Source organism: Tamandua tetradactyla, chromosome 6, assembly GCF_023851605.1.
Source record: "Tamandua tetradactyla isolate mTamTet1 chromosome 6, mTamTet1.pri, whole genome shotgun sequence".
NCBI lineage: Eukaryota > Metazoa > Chordata > Mammalia > Pilosa > Myrmecophagidae > Tamandua > Tamandua tetradactyla.
In genome coordinates, this window is record NC_135332.1 from 7307362 (window position 1) to 7333031 (window position 25670).

The 25670-nt window shown below is 44.9% G+C and overlaps 1 protein-coding gene and 1 long non-coding RNA gene across 3 annotated transcripts in view; one reads left to right on the plus strand and one right to left on the minus strand.

Annotated features, from left to right (window-relative positions):
• Nucleotides 1-25670, minus strand: part of PRKCA (protein kinase C alpha) — a 446150-nt gene that overhangs the window by 33327 nt on the left and 387153 nt on the right. For both annotated transcript variants that reach the window (XM_077163627.1, XM_077163626.1), the window contains exons 11-13: nt 25300-25391; nt 22629-22691; nt 21637-21775 (exon numbers count right to left, since the gene is read on the minus strand). In XM_077163627.1, coding sequence (XP_077019742.1) covers nt 21637-21775; nt 22629-22691; nt 25300-25391 — 294 coding nt within the window. The remainder of the gene's footprint in view (nt 1-21636; nt 21776-22628; nt 22692-25299; nt 25392-25670) is intronic.
• Nucleotides 5994-7425, plus strand: LOC143687040 (uncharacterized). The gene is made up of 3 exons (XR_013177360.1): nt 5994-6349; nt 6582-6671; nt 6984-7425. It is a non-coding gene; the product is annotated as an uncharacterized LOC143687040 (long non-coding RNA).

Below are 25670 nucleotides of genomic sequence, written 5' to 3' on the forward strand. Positions count from 1 at the left end.
AGACCATACAGTATTTATCTTTTTGTTTCTGGCTAATCTCACTCAGGATAATGTCTTCAAGATCCATACATGTTGTTATAGACTTCATAACTTTATTCTGTCTTACAGCTGCATAATATTCCATTGCATGTATATACCACAGCTTATTTAGCCACTCGTCTGTTGATGGACATTTTGGCTGTTTCCATCTCTTGGCAACTGTAAATAATGTTGCTATAAACATTGGTGTGCAAATGCCCATTTGTGTCCATGCCCTCATGTCCTCTGAGTAGATACCTAGCAATGGTATTGCCAGATCATATGGCAATTCTATACTTGGCTTCCCAAGGAAACACCAAACTGCCTTCCACAGATTTCTTTGACATCTGACATTCTGATTAATAAGTGTCTTGTACATCTATTTGGATCTATTTTGCTTGGAGTACGCTGTACTTCTTGGATCTGTAATTTTAAGTCTTTCATAAGAGTTGGGAAATTTTCAATGATAATTTCCTCCATTAGTTTTCTCCTCCTTTTCCCTTCTCTTCTCCTTCTGGGACACCCACAACATGTATATTTGTGCGCTTCATGTTGTCATTCAATTTCCTGAATTCCTGCTCATATTTTTCCATTCTTTTCCCTGTATTTTGTTTTGCTTGTCAGATTTCAGATGTTGCATCCTCCAGTCCACTAATCCTATCTTCCAGCCTTGAAATATAACATTTAGGTTTTCCTTGTTTTTTCTTTTTTTCATCTCTTCTACTGTGGCCTTTCATTCCCTTAAGTTCTGTGATTCGTTTTTTCAGACTTTTGATTTCTTCTTCTTCTTAGTCCCTTGCCTTCTTTATATCCTCCCTCAATTCATTAATTTGAGACTCTTTTTTTTTTTTGCATGGGTAGGCACTGAGAATCAACCGTGGGACTCCAGCATGGCAGCTGAGAACTCTGCCTACTGAATCACCATGGCCCACTCTGATTTGACTTTTGATGAGGTTTTCCAAGTCTGCTCGAATATTCTGAATTAACTGCTTCAATTCTTGTATCTCATTTAAATTGTTGGTTTGTTCCTTTAACTGGGCCATATCTTCAATTTTCCTAACATGATTCATTTTTTTTTTTGCTGGTGTCTAGGCATTTCATTTCCTTAATTAGTTTATTATGAAGATTGTTTTCACTTTTTTAACCTAGGATTTTCTTGCTGGATGACTTTGCTGTCTTATCTGTTCTTTGACATTCCATATCTGTTCTTTGACATTCCATTCAGCTTATTCTAGACCTCGGGCTTAGGTTTTGTTTAACAGATCAGAATTTTTCAGTTCGTGTTTTCTTGTTTCTTGCCCTGCCTGTATGGGGCCTTTTTTGTTTGTTTCCCTTTAGGGGGGTCTATTTAGGTATTACAGACCCCAGTCACATTTTCCCAGACCAAACTGGCCTCCTTTCAGGAGGGAAGAGTCACCTGTGTTGGTTTTCCCTGAGGGTGAGACCCAGCAGGTTGAAAGACTTTCCTATGAAGCCTCTGGACTCTGCGTTTTTCCAAATATCCTGCCCAGTTTGTGGTGTTTTTCTGCCTGCGGGTCCTACCAGCATAAGGTGATGCGGTACCTTTAACTTCAGCAGACTCTCCTTGCTGGGGGCCTGGTTGAGAGAGAGGAGAGGTTTTAGGCCGGCTTTAATCGCTTCACTTTTCTAGACCCTGGGGATGAATTCCTTGAGGGAGGGATTCCACCTGACTGGGCCCCTCCCCTCTACTGGGGAATGCACAGGCTCCAGACAAGCTCTCAGACAAGCTTAACTCTGCCTGAAAAGCCTTGCAGTTGTATCCAAAGAGCAGTCAAGCCATAGAAACACAGCCACAAAAAACAGAAGAAAAAAAATTCCTTTTCAGAGCAGGACCCCCATTTCTCAGGTGTGCCAATCAAGAGCTTAAGTTAAGCTTTGTGTATCTTCAGGTCCTATGTGCCCCCTACTTTCCTTCAGGGCCCAGACCCTTTCAAGTATTTTGTGTTGCCTGATTAAAAAAAAAACCTCTGGTTTTTTTTTTCCTTTTTTCTTTTTCCATCAGCCCTGCCCCCTCTGCCCTGGGTAAAACCCAGCAACATCAGCTTTTACTCAGAGGTTCAGCTGAGCTGGGGGCCTATTTTTAGTAGTCAGAATTTGTTAATTAATTCCACAATTGGAGCTTGGTTGAGCTCAGTCCCTGCTGCTGATAAAATCTCTTTCCATCCCCCTCTGGGAACTAGCCTATTGCGGTGGAGGGACATTGGGCACCAAGGCTTGGGGGACTCAGGGTTCTGGGGGGCTCACAGCCAGTCCAGCTGGTCCAGATGGAGTATGTTGTGTGTCCGGTCACTGACGTTACCCCAGCCATTGTTCTGTACTGTTCCTGACTATTTACTAGCTGCTCTGGAGGGCAAACTACATCTCACACCTCACTAAGCTACCATCTTGGCTCCTCTCCACTTCCTATGTCTTTTGCCCCAATTCTCTTCTGATTGTTTGAGTCATTAATTCTTTCAGACATGGTGCTAGGACAGAAAAGGTCCTCACCCCCACTGAGCTGACATGGAAACTTTTTTCGTAAAAATTAATAAGAGATCTTTATACCTTAAAGATATCAACTCTCTTGTGTTTTGTTTACACCATCATTTGATGCCCAGAAATATAAACCTTCTAATAGAAAAATCTAGTATGTTCTTTCTAGTACACATTCTACCTTGGAAGCAATACTTAGAAATTCCTTTACCCAAATAGTAAAAATATTTACTGTATTTTCTTCTAGTTCTTTTGTAGCTTCACTTTTTTTCTATTATCACAATCAACTTTTTTTTCCTTTTTTGTGAAAAATAACATACATACAAAAAAGCAGTAAATTTCAAAGCACATCACAACAATTAGTTGTAGAACAGACTTTGGTATGGGTTACAATTCCACAATGTTAGGTTTTCACTTCTAGCTTCTCTAAGATACTAGAGACTAAAAAGAAATATCAATACAATGATTTACTAATCATACTCATTTGAAACCCAACCTTCTCTGTATAATTCCACCATCACTTTTCATCTTTCTCCCTCTCTTTAGGGGTATTTGGGCTATGTGCATTCTAGCTTTTACAGGTTGGACGGGGCTGTCAATAATAGTGATAGGGGGATGGAACTAGTTGATGTTCTGAAGAGGCTGGTTCCTCTGCATTTTAGGACTTATCTGGTCCAGGGACACATCTAGAGGTTTAGGTTTCTGGAAAGTTACCCCAGTGCACAGAACCTTTGTAGAATCTTATATAATACCCTAGGTGTTCTTTATGATAGGCTGGAATGGTTTTGGTTGGGGCTTGGCAAGTTATGATAGGTAGCAATGTCTAACTGAAGCGTTTGTAAGAGCGACCTCCAGGGTAGCCTCTCAATGTATTTGAACTCTCTCAGCCCCTGATACCTTATTTGTTATATTTCCCCCCCTTTTTGTAGCTTCAATTTTTACATATAATACATTAATCTATCTAAAACTTATTTGTGGGTATGACATAGGAAAACTCACTTGAGTTTTCCCCCAGAATAGCTAACTTACTACCTCAGCACAACTTAATTATTCAGTCTTCTCTGAGACCACAAACTTTTTGCCCTGTTTTACCTTCCCACAGGTTTGTGTCTTCTCTAGAATACTTAGCAGAATTGTAATGAAGCAATTCTTTGTTTACCAGCTCTGAAGTAGGGTCTGTGTTCATTCGTGTACCCCTAGCACCCAGCTAATATCTGTCACATAAACATGGAGCCAGAGACAATTACTGAGTATTTACAAGGTACCAGGCACTGGGAGAGATGCATAATATAGAGACTGTCTCTTTTGATTTCCCAATGACCCTAGGAGATAGATACTACAATTATCCCTATTTTACAAGAGAAACTGAGGTTAAGGAATCTGCCCAAGGTTTGCCCTTGTTTCCCTTTGATTTTAGTGGGACATCTATACTTGGAAAAGATCGTTTTTTAAAAGGCTTGAATCAAAGGAGTTTAACCAGCCCAACTTTTGCCTTTAAAGTTTCATAGGGTCCAATGTTTTAACTTGGGGCTCTTCTCTAGAATAATATTCCAGGGAAACGTGACAGGTTCCACAAATACAATATTATCTTATGTACCTGTCGTCTTTGTACAGCTTTACCTAAGTTATAAAATCAAAGAAAAGCATCCTCTATGGTGCCTGGTAGAATAGGAAATGTGACTGTTTCCTAGGCAAATAGACAACACTGATCTCAAGATATAACTGGGGGAAAGAATGCTACAGAAGAAATCCATGGGAAAAAATTAACATATTTTTACTCAGTGATTAGTTATTAAAATACTTCTCTAGGGAAACAATTCAAAGTAAGATATCAAGTACAGGTAAATTAGGAAGAGCTGATTTGTATCATCCATTTGGAAGTGCCTACTTCAAGTGATCTGGCTTGCCTTCTACTCAGTCCCTGAGTCTAAAACATCAAGAACTGGTTTATATACTGGATTTCCATCCCAAAGCAACAAAAATAAATCCATTACCTTGATATTAGTGATTTGGTATAAACTTTGCTTATCCGTTCTTGACTTAGCATGGCTTAACCTGTACCCTTAAGCAAAGAAATGAATCCACCTGAAGTTGTTCAGCTAAATCCTGAAAGCCACCACACACGTCCACTCAGTGGGGTTGAAGACTTCATTTCACTTCCAGTGGTACAACACTATTTTAATGCAAGGATACAACTGCCCTAGAAATGAAACTTAAAAATGAGCAGGTGGAAAAGGGGGGAAAAGAATTGTAACAAATAAGGTATCAATGGATGACAGAGTTCAAACAGAGTTGAGAGGCTACTCTTAAATGCAAACTTCAGCTAGACATTGCTACTTATCATGGTTTGCCAAACGTGAACCTACACCATTCTTGCCAACCCCAAAGAACACCTAGGGCTTCATCGGAGATTCTACAAAGGTTCCATGCACTTTGATGACTTTCCAGAAATCTACAACCTCCAGTTGGATTCCTCGGCCAGGTAAGTCCTGAAACTCAAAGGGGTCAGCAGCTCTAGGATATCCCATATTATTGAAAGCCCTTTCCAACATGAAGAAATTAGAATGCGCATAGTCCAAATACCCTAAAGAGTGGGAGAAAGATCAAAAGAGAAGACAGGATTTAACAAATGAGTATGACTGCTGAATCATTATATCAATATCTCTTTTAATGTCTGGTGTCTTGGAGCAGCTAGAAGTAAAAACCAAAAATTGTGGAATTATAACCCATACTGTCATGGTTAGGGACAGGTGTCAACTTGGCCAAGTTGTGGTACCTGTTCATCTGATTGGGCAAGCACTGGCCTGCCTGTTGCAATGAAAACATTTCATAGGATTAGGTCATGATCAGCTACATCCACAGCTGATTCCATTTGTAATCAGCCAAAGGGGAGTGTCTTCTGCAATTAGTGATGCTAAATGCAATCATGGGAAGCCTTTTAAGGAGGACTCAGAGGAGACAGGTTCCATTCCTGCTTTTGCTGGTGAGCCTCTCCTGTGGAGTTCATCCAGGCCATCTGAGTCATCGGCTTCACAGCCTGCCCTGTGGATTTTGGACTCTGCATTCCTATGGTCACATGAGACACTTTCATAAATTTTATATTTGCAAGTGTTCCCTGTTGATTCTGTTTCTCTAGAGAGCCATAACTAATACACATACCAAACTCCAAAATCTGTTCTACAACTAACTGTTGGGGTGTACTTTGAAATTTATTGCTTTTTGTATATATGCTATTTTTCACAATACAAAAAAATTGAAAAAAAAAAGTTGGTGGGAAGAGTTTGAAAAAAGAGTTTATGATATTGTAGTATCAGAAAATAAACTAGAATCAAGGGACACAGCTCTAGCATCAGATAGTCAGTGCTCAATAAAATGTCCCTGTGCTCCCCTACATTTCCCAGCTGCCCTTGCATGTGGGTTGGGGGGTCATATGACTAGTTCTGGCCAATGGACTGCAAGAGGAAGTGATGTATAACTTCCTGGGCAGCTTAAAAAACCCTCTTACTCCTTGTCATGGTGATTCTGGAAGGTCTATGTTTAAGATGGTGTAGCTACAAGAAGGAAGAGGGCTGCCTGACCTGCACCAGAATTTGTGAGAGTAGGAAACAAATATTTCTTGCGTTAAATCACTGAGATCTCATAGATTGTTGTGGAACTAGGGTTGGTCACTCAAGTAATAGCCTTCTTTCATGTAAGGAAATCCCAGCTTTTCTACAATGCCTTTCTTGACCCAGTGGAAAAGCCATAGAAATTCTCTTTGGAAGAGTAAAAACACACCTGCTGAGTAGGTACTAATTGTCAGATGCTCTACACACTTCTCCTATACCATGATGAGGCAGTAAGTATTCTTATTCCCACTTTATAATTATGAAAATTGAGGTCCAGGAAATCAAGAGACTTATCCCAAGTTAGTTAATATGTGGTTCTCTGAATACTGAAATATTTGTTTCAAAAATACAATTTTATGACTCTCAAATGCATGTAATCACTCGTGTTTGGATTAATAAAATATTACAAAGGGCTTTGAGGATTAAAGAGATTAGAAATCATCATTTTAATTGTTACAACAGGTATTTCAAAAGCACTTGAATAAAATTTGGTCTTGTAACTATACTGAAGGCAGTCCCTGCAACCTGCTGATATTGAAGCAAGACTGAAATGTGAGTGTTGCTGCGTGAATTATCAGGCTGAGGGCCAGGGGGTCTGAGTAACAGAGTTTGTACTTTATTTCACGTCCTACATATTCCACAAATATCTGAGCAGTTGTATTAACGACCAAATCCCTGAGTTTAGGCTATGGAAAATGCCATGCAAGTATGAAAAGCCATCTTACGCCATATGTACGGGAACCCTGAGAATGACTCACGAATCCACAAGTCCTAGCCACCTGCAATCTTCATTTTTTCGGGGGTGGGGTGGGGTGTATGACACCAACTTGGCTCCAGCTTGCACTCCATTTTCCTTTTCCACAGCATTAAACCCCAATGACTCCTGCTGATAACATCCTTTCCTTCCAAGACTTAAAGCAGAATGCCAAGTGCCAGTGGCACAGTTTCCTCAGTGACAGCATTCATCAGCCCCAGAGAACACGCCAGCTCAGCTACCAAACTGAGATGACAAAGCATCTCTGAACACTGCAGTGTCTTCGACTGTAATAATAGAGCATGATTTAGAATTAGCTGGAGCATTTCTTCCTGGAGCAGTTCACAACCTGTCACCCTTGGCTTGTGTACTAGATGAAATGGGAAGGTCCGCAGATCTAAATTACAGGGTTTAGGGTGCAACTTCACCATTGCAAGTTCATTTTTAGAATACAGCATACTTTTCCCTCAATGATCAGCTGCTATTAATAAAGAGCAATTATTCAAAACCTCACTGCAAAAGCAAAACAGTGCTAGAGAGCCCTGCTTGAAAATAAACATTTAGATACATGTGATTTCAGATGTTTTTTACACTCTATTCTGACTGTCTAGAACTGTGTGGTCCAACACATGAGCCCCGTGTGGCTGAGCATTGGAAATGTGGCCGGTGCAAATGGAGGTGTGCTCCAAACGTCATAGACTGCTGTGTATTACTACAATTAATTTTACCTGTTTCTTTTACTTTTCATTAGCTTTTTTTTTTTTTTTTAGCATGGGCAGGCACTGGGAATTGAACCCGAGTCTCTGGCATGGAAGGAGAGAACTCTGCCTCCTAAGCCACATGATCCGCCCTTCTTTAGTTTTTTTTTTTTATTATTAATTAAAGAAAAAAAAAGAAATCAACTCAACATTTAGAAATCATTCCATTCTACATATGCAATCAGTAATTCTTAACATCATCACATAGATGCATGATCATCATTTCTTAGTACATTTGCATCGATTTAGAAGAACTAGCAAAACAACAGAAAAAGATATAGAATGTTAATATAGAGAAAAAAATTAAAAAAAATAACAGTACAAAAAAAAAGACAAACAAACAGACAAAAAAAAAACCTATAGCTCAGATGCAGCTTCATTCAGTGTTTTAACATGATTACTTTACAATTAGGTATTATTGTGCTGTCCATTTTTGAGTTTTTGTATCTAGTCCTGTTGCACAGTCTGTATCCCTTCAGCTCCAATTACCCATTATCTTACCCTGTTTCTAACTCCTGCTGGACTCTGTTACCAATGACATATTCCAAGTTTATTCTCGAATGTCGGTTCACATCAGTGGGACCATACAGTATTTGTCCTTTAGTTTTTGGCTAGACTCACTCAGCATAATGTTCTCTAGGTCCATCCATGCTATTACATGCTTCATAAGTTTATTCTGTCTTAAAGCTGCATAATATTCCATCGTATGTATATACCACAGTTTGTTTAGCCATTCTTCTGTTGATGGACATTTTGGCTGTTTCCATCTCTTTGCAATTGTAAATAACGCTGCTATAAACATTGGTGTGCAAATGTCCGTTTGTGTCTTTGCCCTTAAGTCCTTTGAGTAGATACCCCCAGCAATGGTATTGCTGGGTCGTATGGCAATTCTATATTCAGCTTTTTGAGGAACCGCCAAACTGCCTTCCACAGTGGTTGCACCATTTGACATTCCCACCAACAGTGGATAAGTGTGCCTCTTTCACCGCATCCTCTCCAGCACTTGTCATTTTCTGTTTTGTTGATAATGGCCATTCTGGTGGGTGTGAGATGATATCTCATTGTGGTTTTGATTTGCATTTCTCTAATGGCCAGGGACATTGAGCATCTCTTCATGTGCCTTTTGGCCATTTGTATTTCCTCTTCTGATAGGTGTCTGTTCAAGTCTTTTTCCCATTTTGTAATTGGGTTGGCTGTCTTTTTGTTGTTGAGTTGGACAATCTCTTTATAAACCTTCTTTAGTTTTTTAATGTGACCTTTAAATGAATTTTTTTTTTTTGCTTGCATTTTATTTCTATTGGACAGCACTGGTTCAGAACCTTTGAGTTCCACCTGCTCCTACAACTCGCCCTGGGTCCCTGGCTCTCGTTGGCCTAGAAAATCGGCTGAGGATCCAGTTCAGAGGCCACAGAATGGACAGTGAGACTCTCTTTAGTCTTTCCTGAGTGGGGACAGGTGCAGGTGTCTCTGGCACTTGTGGGCCAGTGGAGGCTTGCAGCCAAGCCCAGGGGCTGTTTGACATCCTGAAGCCCCAGGCAAGGAGATGGGATGGCAATTTGGTTTCCCATAATGGAGAGATTCACAAAAGGAAAGACAGACTTAATGAGAAGGGCTAGAGTTGGCTGATTTCCCTGTTGCTCATGAGAAATTGAACTGCAGCTTCGAAAACAGACCCCCAACAGGCCACTGCCATTCTGTTTTACTGCTAGTTGTCATTATGATCATCATTATTACACTTACATAAGCCAATTGCTCGAGGAATGCAGGATGTTACAAATGGCTGTCTGTCTTGTGAAGAGAGATATGAATGAGTTTTTTTCTAGCACAGGCACAGGACCAGGGTATGAAAGGAACCAGGGGCAGCTTCTTGTTTCTAATCCTGCCAAGGTCCCACAGTGGCTGGAAGACTGTCACTTGAAGGGCAGCCACTCTTCCATCCTCTGCCAAAACTACACTCTAAAAAGCTCTCTGATTTCTGACACCTCAGGCCTAGGAGTGCTTGGGGACAGCACGGTGAGGGTTTAGACGCTACTGACAATAATCCCAATCACGCTACCCAACATTCTCATCACACGCACTCACAATGTGCCCAGCCTGTAGCTCTGTTATATTATTTAACCCTTGTAAGAACCTCAGGGGGAGAGTTTGCTGCTGCTCCATCTGAAAGACTTGAAAATGTGGTACAGAGAGTTAAGTAACTTGCCTGAGGCCACATCAACAAGTCAATGGGAAAGCTGGGCTCTAAGCCCTGGTCTTATCTGGTTTGGGCATCCACATTTTTGACAGTTTTTCTATACTGAAGGTTCTGCAGCTCTTGACCCAGTGTGGTTCCCTGAAGAGCTCTGGTGGCAACTGACCAGTGAAAGTGACCCTTGCTATATGAAGGTTCTCTAGGGAAACAGAACCAACAGGTGGTTATCTGTATAGAATGTAAATACTATGAATTTTTTTAAAAATAGGAATTGGCTCACACAACTGTCCTATTGGGCAAGTTCAAATTCTGGAGGGCAAGCCACAGGTCTGGAATTTTGATGAAGCTTTTTGATGAATTCCCCAGGAGAAGCTGGCTAGCTGAATAGAGATGGAAATTCTCCCTTCTGACTGCTGAAATCATCATTTCTCTTTTTAAGGCCTTCAACTGACAGGATGAGTCTTCTCTGATTGTTAACGGCAATCTCCTTTGTTAATTGTAGATGTTGCTAGCCATAGATGCAATCAATTTACTGATCATATAAATCCATGAAATTTCCACACAGTAACAGTCAGGCCAGTGCTTGCTTGACCAAACAAGTGGACACCATCACTTAGCCAAGTTGACATATGAACTAAACCATCACACTTGCCAAAAAGAGGTTCAAATGCCTTATAGGATCAAAACACCGAAGATGCCCGCTTCACTTGGAAGCCCTGCTCTGGGGGCTCTGTCTGGAAGGCCCTGTGAGATGCTAAGATATGGGCATGGAGGGCCCCTCTTCCATTCTCAGGCAGGCTCTGGCTGAACTCCACTTTTCAGTTGCATCTTGTACTTACACACCCAATTCCAGAGCCCAAACTAAAAGAAGTGGCCTGGTTGCTCTTTCCAGTCTGTTGGCACAAAATAACACTGGCTTTGATGCACGAAACATACTCGAGTCCCTTTACTGTCTCAGGGAAAGAAAAAATCATCCCCTCCCTTTATCAAAAATAAAAATATTTTATTTTAATGGAAAAATTAATGCGTTGTTTTGAAAGAGGTCATAAATTTTCAAAGACAGAACACAGGCACAGGAGATACTCATCACGTAGATGGCTGGAAATGCTGTCCAGGCAGTAGCATTTAGGAAGAAAAAAGCTGGGCCTGAATGTGTTTGGGGTGTTCTGTCCTGGCCACCTGGACCCTGAGTTCAGTAATTGTCTCTCCACTCCCTACGCTGGGGCCCACAACCCCGGGCACACCCAGCTCCTGCAGCCTTCGCCACGTTACATTGAGTCTGCTTATCTGCTCTCCATTCGACCCCAGTCTCTGTCCCAGTTGGGGTTGGGCCACCCAGCTCTGCACCCAGCACCAGAACCATGCCCAGCACAGAGCAAGCACCCTGTGAGGATGTGTTAGAGAAGCGAGTGGGTCTGACGAAGCCCTGTCACAGTTACCACTTAAGGACACACCCAGTGATGCCAAAGGGGTTAAAGTTCCCATGAAAGAAGGAGGTAAGGGAGAGAGGGAGGGAGGGAGGACGGAAGCAAGGAAGGGAAGACACAAGGGAAAAAGGGAAGAAAGAAGAGAGAAAAAGAGCTCATAATCTCACCTTTTAAAAAAATATCAGCTGTATGTGACAGCTCCCTCTAAGTATTTGTCTTCCCATGTCTCTCCAAGTATTTGTTTTAGGGAAGAGGTACTCCATGTGAGATGTCTTTTCCTAATTTAAATTTTATAGTTATTTGTACTCTTTCTCCCTAGATGATAAAGATTATCAATTAAAGGAAGCTTTGGGAATATGATTTAAAAAGGAAAAAGGGTTCTTAGAATTGCTAGATTGTTAAGTCTGGAGGGGACCTGAAAGATGACCTAGAAAGTGTCTTTAGGATTCTGAAAAGCCACCCGAGGCTCAGAGCAGCAAGGCAGACTGCTTGAGGCTCCTTGGCTGGCAGGTGGGAATGGTATAGAGTCAATCTCATCCCCCATAAAGACGCGCTCAAGCCTTACCCACTGGACCTGTGAATGTGAACTCATATGTAAGCAGATCTTTGAGCATCCTGTTAGTTAAGGTGGGACCCACCTGAATCAGGGTGGGCCTGGATCTAATGTGAGCGGAGTCCTTATCAGCAGAGGAAATTTAGATGTAGTAGGAACTAGAAGCAGGAGATGGAGAGAGACAGGGGAGAAAGAGATTCGTGGGATGGAGGCAGAGATCAGCTTATTGATCGCTGGCAGCCACCACCTGAACCCTAGAGACTTCACAGAAAGCATGGCCCTGCTGACACCTTGATTTTGAATTTCTATCTCCCCAAATTGTGAGACAATAACTTCCTGTTGTTTCAGCCAGCCAGTGTGTAGTATTTGTTATAGCAGCTCTGGCCAACTAAGACAACAAAGGTCAGAAAGAGAGCAGCTGGGTCTCCTCTGTGTCTTCTTCCTGCATTGCCAGGCCTGAGAGCAGAGTGCAACAAACAGGAAGCACCCCAGCAGGTGGGGGCACCACCACCTCTCAACAGAGATGCTTCCCAGTCAGACCCCCTCCAAGAGCTGACACTGGGAAGCATGGTGTTGGGGGGAGAGAACTCTGAGCCTGGCTACTCCAGACCAGCTCTACCCCTCAGGAGCTGTTCCAGCTGGGGCATGTTGCCCCCCCCCACTCCCCCTTCTTTCAAAATGCTTTAGGCTGACTGCACACTTCTATGGGGCAGGCATTCTGCTAGGGACTACGGACCAGGGACCATGACTCTGAGGACACAGACCTGAGAATGGATAAATACTCTACAGACATCTAAGATCAAGGATCAGTATACATCACATGGGAAAATCAATACCTGCCAGTTTTGAAATCTTTGGACATAATGCATTATACAAGCAGGGAGGAGATTATGACAATAGGAAGCCTGGAGTCCAAACTACATATTTTCTAGTTAGACAAAAACTGTGGTCTTATCTGGGACTGGAGAGAGCAGCAATGACTTCTAAGGGCACTAACACATAATAAGAATGGTCTAGAATCTATATATAGTAACCACCTTTGCTACCTCCTGGTTATTCCCTTTATACTATGAGAACGGAAAGGAAACAGCAGAACCACCTAAGTATTGCTCCCTTAAAGGTCAGAACAGGTACAAAGGAGTATGTGTAATTATTAACACAGGTTTTAATACAAAAGCAAGAAAGGAGAGACGCAGAGAAGGAAAGAGAGAAGGAAAGCAGGAGGGAGGGGGAAAGCAAAGCCTACAGTCTGTGATTGGGGCTCTGCTTCCAGTTCTATCCCAGACTCTCAGAGCGAAGGGAAGGCCATACAGGCTGTATTTTTCTATCTAGAAAAGAAGGGTAAATCACTGCCTGCAAAGTACCTTTAAGTGTTGCAAGGCTGGGCAAGACAGCCCTGGCTGTTCAGGAAACACAAAGAGCTGGAAAGCTGTTGGATGGAAGGGATCAATCTTCAGCAAAATAAGTCTTAAGAAAAGGAAAATGCCATACAGCGGTGCCTTCCTGATGACTGAGACATCGGGTGGTGGCTCGGAGGGTTGGGGTCTCCTGGCATCTGGGCCAGGGGAGCAGGCACATAAGGTAGGTGATCTGAAGCAAACTCCCGCATAACCGGATCCACGGGTGATGAGGCAATTACTCAGGAGGCTTCACTGGACTCAACTCAGAGGGAGCCAAATGCAAAATTCCTAATAAAGTACAGCCTTTCGATCACACAGTCCCCCCGCTGCTCCCAGCCTGGAAAGTGTCCGAGCACCAATGATCTGCTCACACGGTGGGAAAGCATTCCCATTTCACGTCTGTGTGATCCTTCCAGGCGAGTTCTCATCGGGGGCCAATGTGTCTCCAGCTCTGCAGCACTTGCTAATCATGGCAGGAGTCGGGAAGGTGGCAATGAAACCACGGGGTTGGGGAAGCACCGTCCTAACTGCCTTGGGTTACCTCACCGCTTCAGCCCAAATGTCCCATCGACTGCTGTCATTCCTCCTTGCATTGAGGAAATCAAACAGCTCTGTGGCTTTTCTCTCTCTTGCCAACCTGATATTATCAAGTGTTACCTCAATAGTGAGACACACTAGGAACATGAGATTAAGAATAATAGAGGTCACATTCTCTAAGTCAGCACTGGGCGGGGCATGACCCCATCTACCTCTGGGGAAGTTGAGGCCCAGCAAGCTCAAGATCGTTGCCCAGAGTTGCATGGTGGGAAGGTGGCACCAGGGTTCAACTCTCCTCCTTCTTCCCAGTCTTTGCTGGTGCTGTGAATGGGTCAAGGACATCTGAGACACCTCCCTGACCTCCAGTTCCACCGGATAAGACTGACAATGGTATTGACTGTGAACATTTAAAGTATTCGTTGGTTTGTAACATAATTTACTTGGCCCAAACCCAGGACTCCATATTGGCCCATCTCTACCTAACATCTGGGGGGCCTAGGGCAAGAGTAACCGAAGCCCACATACCATATGTCTAAACATATATGTCACAAATCAAGCTCACAAACTGTGAAATACAATATGTTCTCTCCTGATGCCTTAACAAACACATCTTCCCAGTGACCTGGAAGACTAAATTATCCTTCAGAATCCACGGACTCCTTAGTTCCTGCTCCAGAATCCAGCAGCATGTGGAGTCAGGGCCTTTGGCCCAGTGCCCACGCGGGCACCACACCCATCCCCTTACTTCTCTTCCCAGACCTTCCTCACAGCATCTACGAGGACCCTCATGCCTACATGTGTGTACGCTCCTGCCCACTTGTTTGGGCTCCATCCCACCACCCCCTGTAGACAGCTGTCCACCGGCCACCCCCGCTGGACCCAGGGGTGCATACACCAGCAGCTGGTGTCCCAGGAGGGACAGATCTTAGAAGCAGGCCCAGGGAGATCCTGGAAGCAGGCAGGGAATTCCTGGGCCTGAGTGCCTAGATCATGGCTGGGGTGGGAGGTGCAGGCTCCGAGGGGCTGGGCCCCATGGCCCTGCAGAGCCCTCATCAGACTGGAGAAGGGTCCGAGGAGAACTCTATAGTGGGGACTGGCAAACTACAGCCTGTGGGCAAATCCAGCGTGCAACCTGCTTTTGTATGGCCTGTGAGCTAAGTGTGGTGCTTATACTTCAAATGGAAAATGAAAAATGACTGTTAGCCTTTTAGTAAGAACAGCTGCTCACCCCTTGGCAAGATGTAAAATTTAAGATGTAGGCAAAGGCTCCAGTATTTACTCTCTAGCCCTTTATAGAAAAAGCTTTCCGACTCCTGCTCTCATGCACGGGGCAGGGCCCCTCTTCCCGAGTCCCCACTGCCCTTAAGATTTTCCTCCGGGGACGTGTCACTGCAGACCCTTCCGCTGGCCAACTCGGAGCATGGGGATTGGCTGCCGCACATGACTGTCTCCCAGGGACGGCCGCAGCATTCCCGTCATCCCACAAGCCTTCTGCTGCTGACTCCATTCCTTCCGGCACAGGCAGGGTCTATACCGCCTCCCCTTGAATCTGGGCTGGCTCTGGGATTTGCGTTGTACCCTGAGGATGTGGGGGAAGGGACACGGTCCAGCTCCAGATACTGTCCTAAGGGGCCTCATGGCTTCTGTGTTTGCCCTCTGGGTAGGCAGCATCGACCAGGAAGCTCAGTGCAGATGCCTAGTAGATAAGAGAATGCATGGAGAGGAGGGTGGGGTGGGGGGGAGAGAGCCTGGGGCCGTGGCCCACTCCCAGCAGCGGAGCCCTTCTTGGATCCTCCAGCCCCAGCAGAGGCCCTGCAGCTGATGCCCCCCACTGCAGGGGGCACTGTCCCTGCCGAGTCCTACCCACATTCCTCACTCACAAGAATCAGTGCTAATTTCTAACTGCCAAATAATGGACAATGATTCCAGGAGAACCTCTTCTGAAGCTTAGGGCTAAGCTCATTACAGGCAAAACTCATCAGACTTTGAGAAAGGTCCTCTGACGCCATTCTCATTTCTCAACAAAAGAGCAGAACTGTAGCCAGAATCCATTAAGCAAGGATGAAGAAAAGCCACCTGCAACCAAATGAGAAGTCTTCCCTTTTGGAGTGGCTATGAAGTCTGCACGGGGCTAACATACATTAGAAATGAACTAACCTGGCATGAAATCTCTTGCCATTGGCCCTCCAGCTTCTCTTCAATGATTCTCAAACTCAGTCCCCGGCAGCCCTTGCACCCAGTCCCTTCCCTGGCTGGGGGTGGCTGGTGCTTGGGAAAAGCGGGACTCAGCTGGCACCGACCTCTGGAGCCCCATTCACCTCGGGGCCTCCTCTGCTGACTGGGGGGCTGGTCAGAATGCCAACTGCATGTCAGGGCAAAATAAGTACTGGTGCAGTAAAGGAATGAACAGGGCTTAGAAATAAATGTTGTGGCTGTAGGAGCTTTATTAGCTGTAGAGCCAGGGATCTTCTAGAAATGGGATGGCTCACTTCCAGTGGGTCCTTATGGCGTGTGTGTAATAGAGCAGTAAGTGCAGCTGCTGACGGCCCCAGGAAGTTGGCCCAAGCTTTGAGGGGGCAGACCAGGGCCCTGACCCTGCCACTCGCTACCGATGACCTGGGGTAGGTACCCACTCCCCTCCAAACCCCTCTGCCTATGAGACAGGGATAACACCTCTCACCTCAGAGGACCCGCACAAGACAGGCAGACACACGTGGTGTATGGAACATACTGGAGAGGAGTCGATGTTAGGAACCTCTCCCAGGATCATCCCCTACTCTCACCCCAGCAATTTTGCAAAACAGAGATGAAACAAAGTTCAGGTTTCTCTGACCCATTTTTCCAGGCTCTAAACAAATCCCCAAATAGGGGGGCTAGTAAATGAGGCCACAAGAACACTGAGAGTAAAAATGTATCAGAACATTCTCTGGCCTCTGAAAACAAACAGGGGGAGGGATGGATCTGCTGGGGAGCATCTGAGCTGGTCCCTGCACTCCCTTCCTCCCAGGAGAGTAGCTGCTGCTGGGGAGAAGCTGAAAGTGTTGGGCTTTGGAGAGATCAGTCCTGGGTTCAAAGCCTGAGCCTGCTTTGACCCGGGGTCCTGGAAAAATGAACGAATCTCTTTGCACTGCATTTCTGGAAAATTGAGTCCATAGCAGCAACACTGCAAAGCAAATATGGCACTTGGCCCTGTGTCTAGCCTACAGCACGGGTCCACGCAGGGGCAGCAAATCCACAAGGAGCTGGTTATTTCTGGAGGAAAAATCGGAAGGAGGAGCTGGAGGCTGGGAGAGATTGCACCGAAATCTGTCGGATGGACACGGTATCACGAGGGTGCCGACTGCTCCAGGAGAGAGGCTAAATTGATTAAACTCTAAGGCCGAGAGAATTATGAGACGGCTAAAAAGTCGTGGGCAGAACGCAAAACAGATGTGATGATAGAAGCAACATAATCCCTGAGAAAGATCTGAGAATTACACGATTTAAGGAGAAACCCCAAAGAAAGCCCGGCCTTGGCTTTTTAAGCATTTCTTCGAGGGAAAGCGTCTGCTTTATTTTCTCTTGCAATATTGGAGTCATCGGACCGTGACCCTCCATAGTGGGAAATTGGCCTTTGATAGAGAGAAAGCCACCTTCGGCTTATCATCCTGTTTCTTTAACAAAGACCTTTTCTTTCTCCTGCACGTTCTGCGTGGTGTGGGGCCCGCAGACCACAGAGGCCCATCTCCCGGAGCCATCGCGGGCTCTGATTAGCCTTCCTCTCTCTGTTTCTCATTTCCCCTTTCTTCTCGGCTGGTAAGTGCTAATTTACCGCCTGACTGCCTGCCTGGGTGGTGCATCCATAGGAGTTATTTTCTCATTTAACTTTTAGATCTTCTTCTATTCTCTATCCCTCTCCAAACCCCCTTCCCGGGAGGCTGGGAAAGGCCTCTGGGGGTGTCAGTGGCGGCAGCACCTGGGGCAGTGAGTGCAGGGGGGCCCCGGGACTGACGCTCCACCCTCCACCCACCTCGTCCTTCGTCTGTTGACGGTGTGTGGACACGGCCCCCCTCAGACCCTGTCCTTTGCTGTCACCCCACTCCTGTGCCAGCCTTGGGAGCCCTACTTCAACCCCCTGAACCCTGGACCCTCTCAATCCCACAGGCTTCCTCTCCACCCTGCGGCCACGCTGCCCCCACCACGGCCACATGCTTGTGTCCCTTCCGCTCAGACACGTCCCATGGGGCACCCACAGAGAGCGCCAGCCTGCGGCTCCTACAGCCACCATCCGGATCCTGTCCCGCCTCTCTCAGGACGCAATGGCTCTGTGTGCTCAGGTCCACCCTGTCTCCTTGACTGCTTTAGGCCCTGGCCACCACCGTGCTGGTGAACACTTGCCTTCTTCGTGGCCCGGGACTCTACTGCACCCCAGTTCTCCTTCTGCCTCTCCGGCCATCGCTTGGTCTTCTCTTCCTCCTTCCTTCCCTAATATGTGGCTCCCTGAGCATGGCCCTTGACTCCTTCCAGAGGAGAGGCCACAAGCAGATGGTCCATTGGCTGAGACTCACTTGCATAAATTTTTAACATATCGTACAGCCAACTTTGAACAATTAGGCAGATTTTACAAAAAAATGCAGCTTTCTGGCTGCCTTGGTACATAGCACTGGGTTGGCATTCCTGCATGGGTGGAACTCAAAAGCCAAGGCCCCCAGGATGAGTGTTGAGTTCTCTGGGCTTGTGCAATCCCAACATCACAGGAGTTTGCACACCTCTACGCAGCCAGCTGGCAGCGGGGCTGGCAAGCATGCCCACAAGTTTCTCCCCTTATGCTGTCAGCCAGTTGGAGGTGCCACAAGAAACCCTGTCTCCTCTGTGCCTCTGAAGCCATGTTGCCCACTTCTAATTGCCTCTAACCCAAGGTCTTCCTTGCAGGTCTGTGCCAGCTCCCCTTTCAACCCTTCTCCCTCCCATGGGGCATCTCAGTGTCCAGAGCAGTGCCTGGCTCCAGGTGGGTCCTGGATGGAGAAGACCGATGCCATGTGCTAGACAGGGGCTTTGCTGTTGCTGGTGCACCTGCTTACTAAGGGATCTGCCCCCGGTCAAAGTCTAGAAATAGCTGTATGAACAGCTGGAGTACAATCCCAAGTCACTGACTGTATTACAGATGAAAAGATCCAACTGTGACTCAGGTTTGGATGAGCACCCATTTTCTCATAAAAGACTTCCAGGAAAAGACAGGCTACAGCTTAGTGCCCATTTTTAACTGCTCCTGCTCTCAGGGTGTTTTCCCACATTTCTGGAAGGCGGTGCAATATTATAAAAGGAAGATAGGGGCTTTTGGGGTCAGAAATGTCCTGGGTTCAGATCCTGCCTTTGCTTATTACCAGCTATGTGACCTCATCAAATGCAGCAAACCAGAAGATGTGCTCCACCGGCTTGGTGCAGGGTAGAAAGTCAGAGTACCATGGTTATGTTAGGGGGGTGGGGAACTGTATTCCCCAAAAGATATGTTGAAGTCCTGACACCCAGAACCTCCAAATGTGACTTTATTTGGAAACAGGGCTTTTACAGTGGAATTAGGCAAGTCAAAATGAGGTCACCCTGGGGGAGAGTGGGCTCATAATCCAATGGGACTATCAGAAGGGGGAAGGGGACATCGACAGACTGGTGAGGAGGGAAGGCCATGTGAGGACGGAAGCAGAGTTTGAAGTTGCGTATCTACAAAAGTCAAAGAACATCAAAGATTGCTGGCAAACACCAGAAGCAGTAAGAGGCAAGGAAGGATTCTCTCCCAGGGCCTACAGAGGGAGAATGGCCCCAGTGACACCTTGATTTCATACTTCTGGCCTCCAGAACTGTGAGATAAAGCCTCATTTCTGTTGTTTTAAGCTACCCCACTTGTGGTACTTTGTTATGGCAGTTCTTAAGAAAAGAAGACAGGCTATATCCTTTGTGTAAGGTATAAGGCACCCCTGCCATGGACAGGCAGGCCTTCCCACATGCTTCTGGAAGGACTCGGCATGGCACATTGTTTTAAAGGCTTCATGGTCCACAGACCAGGCCATCAGCTAGAAGCTGACGCTTTCCCTGCTGCTTTCTCTTTCTTCCAGGAGAGAGTGGGTGATGCCAGCATCTGGAGTCTGCTTCTCGGGCACTTGATCTGTGACAGCATCTTGCACATCCAAAGTAACTAATTCTAAGAGGAGGATTAAATCGAGACTAAGCTTTTGTTCTGCCTTCTCAAGGGCTCTTCACGTGACCCCGAAGAATTTTCTTCTCTTTGTCAAAGCAAAGAGCACTCTTCACATCAGCTTCTGGAACCATCTTCTGATGAGTGCTTCCCTTCTGTGTGTCCATCTCAACTCCAAAATCACATTTGTTAGTGACATTTTCTGCCTCAGCTTGTCTTTGCTGGTTAAGGAAATGCTATGGTTTGAATTGATTTCAAGGTTTTTGAATAAATAGCCATAAATATTTAAGACTTTGCTTTGCCTATTAAGGAAAATGCCACTTAAGATAATTATTTTGCTTCTGCCTGTCAGGAATACTTACACAGAGGACAGGATTATTTTAACCCTTGAAACAAATTCAGAAACCTTGAACCTAAATGGTCTTTTTCTCCCCTACAATTACTGCTGTGGCCCCAAATGTCAACTTCCTGGATGCTTACAGGGAAAAATGCTCACAAAATGTTAAACAACCTGAAGTTCTTATTGATTGATTCCCCAAAGCAGTTCAGGTTATTTTGTCTTTAATTAAAATCAACTGGAATCTTTGGTTCCTGCTTGCTGGCATGAGTCTTTAAGTCTCCAAATGAAGTCTATGTTTCCAGGCTGATTAGGAATATAACAAAGAAGCCAAAAAAACCTTTAAAGGACTAAAAATGAGCTTCTGTTTTCAAATAATAGCTACCACTGAGGATCTACTGGGTGTGAAATGTTTCAGGCCTTTCCATCCTTACAGCCATTCTACAAGGAAGATAGGAAAATCCCTAACACTGTACTGCAGAAACTGGGGTTCAGAGATGTTAAGTAACTTGCCTGAGTTCCCAGAGCCCCTAAATAGGAGTCAAGAGTGAAGCTCGCACTGGTCTGACTTCTAAGCCTTTCTACTATACCCACTGTCTCCCAGATAAATGCATGAGGCCACATGTTGAATAAATATCACAAAAGCCACCAACGGCTCTCATGAGGGCTCTATAAAGAACTAAACACTGGCCTGGCTTTGAATTCACTGCTTTCCACCAAGCTGGAGTTCAGTTAGGAAAAAGCTCTTGCATCCACAGGGTCGTGTGTGGATAGAAGGGTAGTGACAAAATGATCTAGGGTTCTAATCCATTCTATCATTGGTATATAGGAAGCTTCATAGAATTGGAAGAAAATGATCCAAACATATGAGAAGAGAGACGAAGCAGTGTGGCCAGGATTAAAGAGACAAATCTTGGAACACCAACGCATTCTCTCTGGTTTAGACGGTGCTAACGATCCCAACATGTAGTTCAGAGCACAAAACCACCCTGATTTTGCTAAAAAGGCATCACTGGAACCATGTCTGACCTGACTTCTCCATGCAGAACATTTTCACAAGCAAGTCCCTCCTGCCCTGCCCTCTATCCAACAGGGTTCCTCAAATTGTTTTGACCATGACCACGTAAGAAATACATTTCACGATGCAACCAGTTCACATACACATAAAACTAAGACAAAAGTTCCATGGGACAATACTTACCCTTTCTGTCTGCAATAAATTCTCATAATTTCCTATTGTAGCTTAGTCTTTTTTGTTAAAAAACAAAAAAACCCATGTGTGTCATGACCCACACATTGATGTAGTGATTTCTCTACTTATCTTATGCCCCCCAAATGGGCTGCATTCGAAAACATAGCCTAGAAACTGCGGGGGCCTGGGGCCTCCTTACCTCTGGGGCGATGTAATCTGGGGTTCCACAGAAGGTCCTTGTCGTTACTCCATCCATCATGTGCTCCTTGCACATCCCAAAATCGGCAATTTTGATGTGTCCTTCTGAATCCAGCATGACATTGTCTAATTTCAGGTCCCTGCAAGGAAGCAGGTTATCTTCAGTGAACCTGCCATTCTGGAGCCGGTTTAATGGATTAATTCCCTAGCTGGCATCTCACTGGCATATTAACCACAAGTCCCCTGAGGGCAGAGGCCAGGAATTATTGAGTTTTTTTATCTCCAGAGCCTAAAATAATATGGTGCCTGGGACATGATGGGCACTTAGTAAATGCATATTTAACCACTGTGCACGTGAATCACCAGAGATTCCAATTTGGCAGGTCTGGGAGACCTCACTCCATTGATTTACTAATAAGTTATACAGGGAGTTCTGACGCCAACCAGGCTGGTAAAGTCATAGGTTCAGAACAATGAACAATGTCATTGGGTCATGGCCATGTCCCTTCCATCCTGTATACGTGCCATCTCTCCTTTTAATAACCCTTCAACTGAATACTAGAAGACCGTCTTCATTTATTTGGCACTTCCACGCTATAGCTAACAACGGGAAGAATTCCAGTATGAAGTCATTTTTTTCCTTGCTTCTCCCCAGCTCTCCATGTTCTTCTCCTGCTGAGCTTCTGTAGCATAAGGTCGGTTGCCATTGCTCCCTGACCTCAGTTCCAAATAAAAGGCAGAGGAAGGAGCTGACAGTGGGGAGAAAAACATACTTGCTTGCGGAAGGTAGAAATGAGACATACAATTCTGAGCTCCAGAAATCAGAAGGTGGTTCTCATGTCCCTGAAGGCCACAGAGAAAGGTGGGTCTGGCAGGTCTCTGTTACTTTGACAGTAATCAGATCTATATCTTAAGTCTCTATTATGGAAATACAGGCCCACAGAGAATCAACAAACCCTCCTGTGCGGCTGGTAAAAGAGCTTCAATACTCACCTATAAATGATTCCCCTTTTATGCAGAAAGAACAATCCAATGGAAATTTCTGCTGCATAGAATCTGCAAAAGAAAATGCTCTTCAGGTTTCTGGCTTGCTTCCTTAGACTCCAGGACACTCTTTTCCCAAGAGTTCAGCCATTAAAGAGGTAAAAACATAAGACTTTGGGGCAATCAGATATTAGTTCTTCCAACCTTGCACTCTTCCCTTCTCCATTTTACTATTCTGACTGCCTCAAGGAATGATTCAGCTAATAAAATAAATGTGACAGGCTTACTACCTGTTCAGAAGCAAGTGCTTCTTGTCTGGGGCAGGTGAACAGGTAATTTCCTGTTTCCAAAGAAATTTCTAATATAATCTTTTTTTTTTTTGTCTAAGCTGTATGGCAGGGGTCACATTTCATTCTTTTTCCATGTGAGTATTCTGTTATTGCAGCACCATTTGTTGGATTTTTGTTTGTTTTTTGGGAAATGTATGGGCGGGGAATCTAATCCCGGTCTCCTGCATGGCAAGCGAGAATTCTACTGCTGAACTACAATTGCACCCCGCACACCCAGCCCATACAGTCTTTTAAAGAGTAGATACCTAGTAGGCTATTACACGTCAGGACTATGGGACAGTGGAGAAACTTTCCATTTTCCCATGCATGGACAGAACACTTTGGTGTTTGAAAATACAATTACTCCTTGGAAGACAAAGTATGGTGGGTGAAGAGATTGTTAGCTGGTTTACGCATTCTTCCCAAGTGGTGGGATAAATGAGTCATTCCTGAGTTTATCCTTTTAAAGGATTCATTAAAAAATTAAAAAAAAAAAAACCAGTTACTATTATCACTTCAAAATCATTAATAGGTTAATATCTGAAACATCAAATACTAAAGGATGTTTACAAATTTGCGTAGCTCTTAGGAGTCTCTGAAGTCTGAGAAACTATAAGACTGCAGGAGGCTTTAAAATAGACCAACATCTCGACAGCAGCAGAGAAAAAGATCCCTAACAATCAGGGTGAAACCCTTCGTGGGAGGCCACCTCGGAGGGCAGGAGAGGGAGGGCGTGGGGAAGGGAAAGAGATGAGATTACTGGTGGTTTTCACATTCCTTTTTGTGATTATCTGTATTTTTATAATAAAACCTTTTCCATAACAACAAAAATAATGAAAGGGTATTGGACTAGACACCTTTATGATACTTCAGGGCTGTTTTTGGTCCATTTTGCTATTTGCTGTTTATAATTCTACGCTATCAAGCCTTATCTTACACTTTGAGCACTTTAATGTTGTATAAAAACAAACGAGAGGGGGTAAAAGACATTTCTGAACACCAAACAGTAAAAATGAATACAAGAAAATCCACCTTTACATTTTTTAAGCTTTTTATCAAAGAATTTCCTATTCTGCCTTCAGTTAATCTTCCCCAGGACAGATAATCCCACACATGCCAAAAATTCTTCCGATTTATCTTTTAGCTCGAACATCAGCCAGAATTCTATTAGCATCTGCTGTGTCAATTAACCAACATACATGCCCACTACACATCCTCATTTACAGCAATAAAATAACTGGTTTATTCAGACTTGCTTCTGCTGAGTTTCCTGTGACTTTCTGGCCCCTGAGAATTGGGACATTGGATTGGGCATCAACCCCTCCCCCTCCCTAGAGAAACGAATCCTCTGTCTTTCCCCAGGGCCCTCTCTCCTGGGCATACCTGGGCACCAGGGAACCCCTCAGTGAAACATGTCCCCAACTGAGTTCATGATTCTCCCCAGGATCCATCTCCGATTTGGTGGCTGCCTGGCACCCAGGCCCTCTTCTCACCCTCACAGCCACCAAGTTCCACTTTTCTTCCTCCAGAATGTCTCCAAAGGCACTTCCACTTGACTCTAAGACCAAGCCTTAATTTCATCTCCATTCCTTCTCCCCTACATGGTCTTTTCGCCAACCCCCTTGGTTCCAGACCCTTTACTCCCTCCCAACCTTCTGTCCATTCTAGGGTACAAGGCTCTTTACAAACTTTATCTGATGGTGCCAAGTCCCACTGAAGCCCCTTCTGGTCTTCTCTCCCTCAGCCAGGCCCTTCACTAGGTGACTCCCACCTCCCCCATCTCTCACCATCCCCTGACAAGGAGAGCTGAAGCCCATTTCCTGAACTTGCCTCTACGCCTTTTCATGTTCTGTTCCTTCTTGGAAGGCTCTTCCCCCACCACTGCACTGGACACTCCCTAAGAATGTTCTTCCTTTACTCCCCACTTTTTGGGTTTTCCATAGAGCCCCGTGCACACCTCTAAAGTTAAGGCAATGTATTATAATTGCTGGGTGACTTTTGCATCTCCAGCTTACAGAGTGAGCTCCCTGAGACAGGGTGGCTCAGTCCTGTCTCACTCTCGGTGCCTGGTACACGGAGGGCATGCAATGAGCATCTCCTCAGTAAATGAATAGATGAATCAATCAATGAGGGTGGAACTGAGTTACCAGGGGAGAAACCAGGATCTCCAATTTACTGGAAGTAGAACCAACCACAGTCAGAGCAATGGTTCTCCTTTCCAGTCAGTCTCTCCCCTGGCAGGTTAGGTCAACCTAACTGGGCAGAGCCCCACATTCACATCCCACCCGGCAGAAGTGCTTACTTGGAAGCATTGCTTTGCCTAAATCAAGGGAGTTAAAAAAAATACTCACACTGCTTGTGGTTCCTTAAATTTTCCTACTTGCTGAATGTGGTACATGAGGTCCCCACCGTTGACATATTCCATGACGAAGTACAGCCGATCCTAAAGATCAAGATTCAACGTGTGAGCAGGGCTTGGCCACCAGCAAGCGGCTTCCTTCGTTTTTTACTGACTGTGCTTTCCTTTCTTATTAGGTAAAGTGGGCCACACTGGCACATCGGCTCAATTTGGAGCCCTTAAGTTTTTTTTTCCCAAATAAAGAATAAAGAACAAACTCGATTGCATGAGGGCCTTGGGAAGTATGAAACCATCACGTAACTCTTAAGTAAAGGCTCTTTGTCAAGGGACCTGCCCTCTTCTGGATTCACATATTCCCTATTA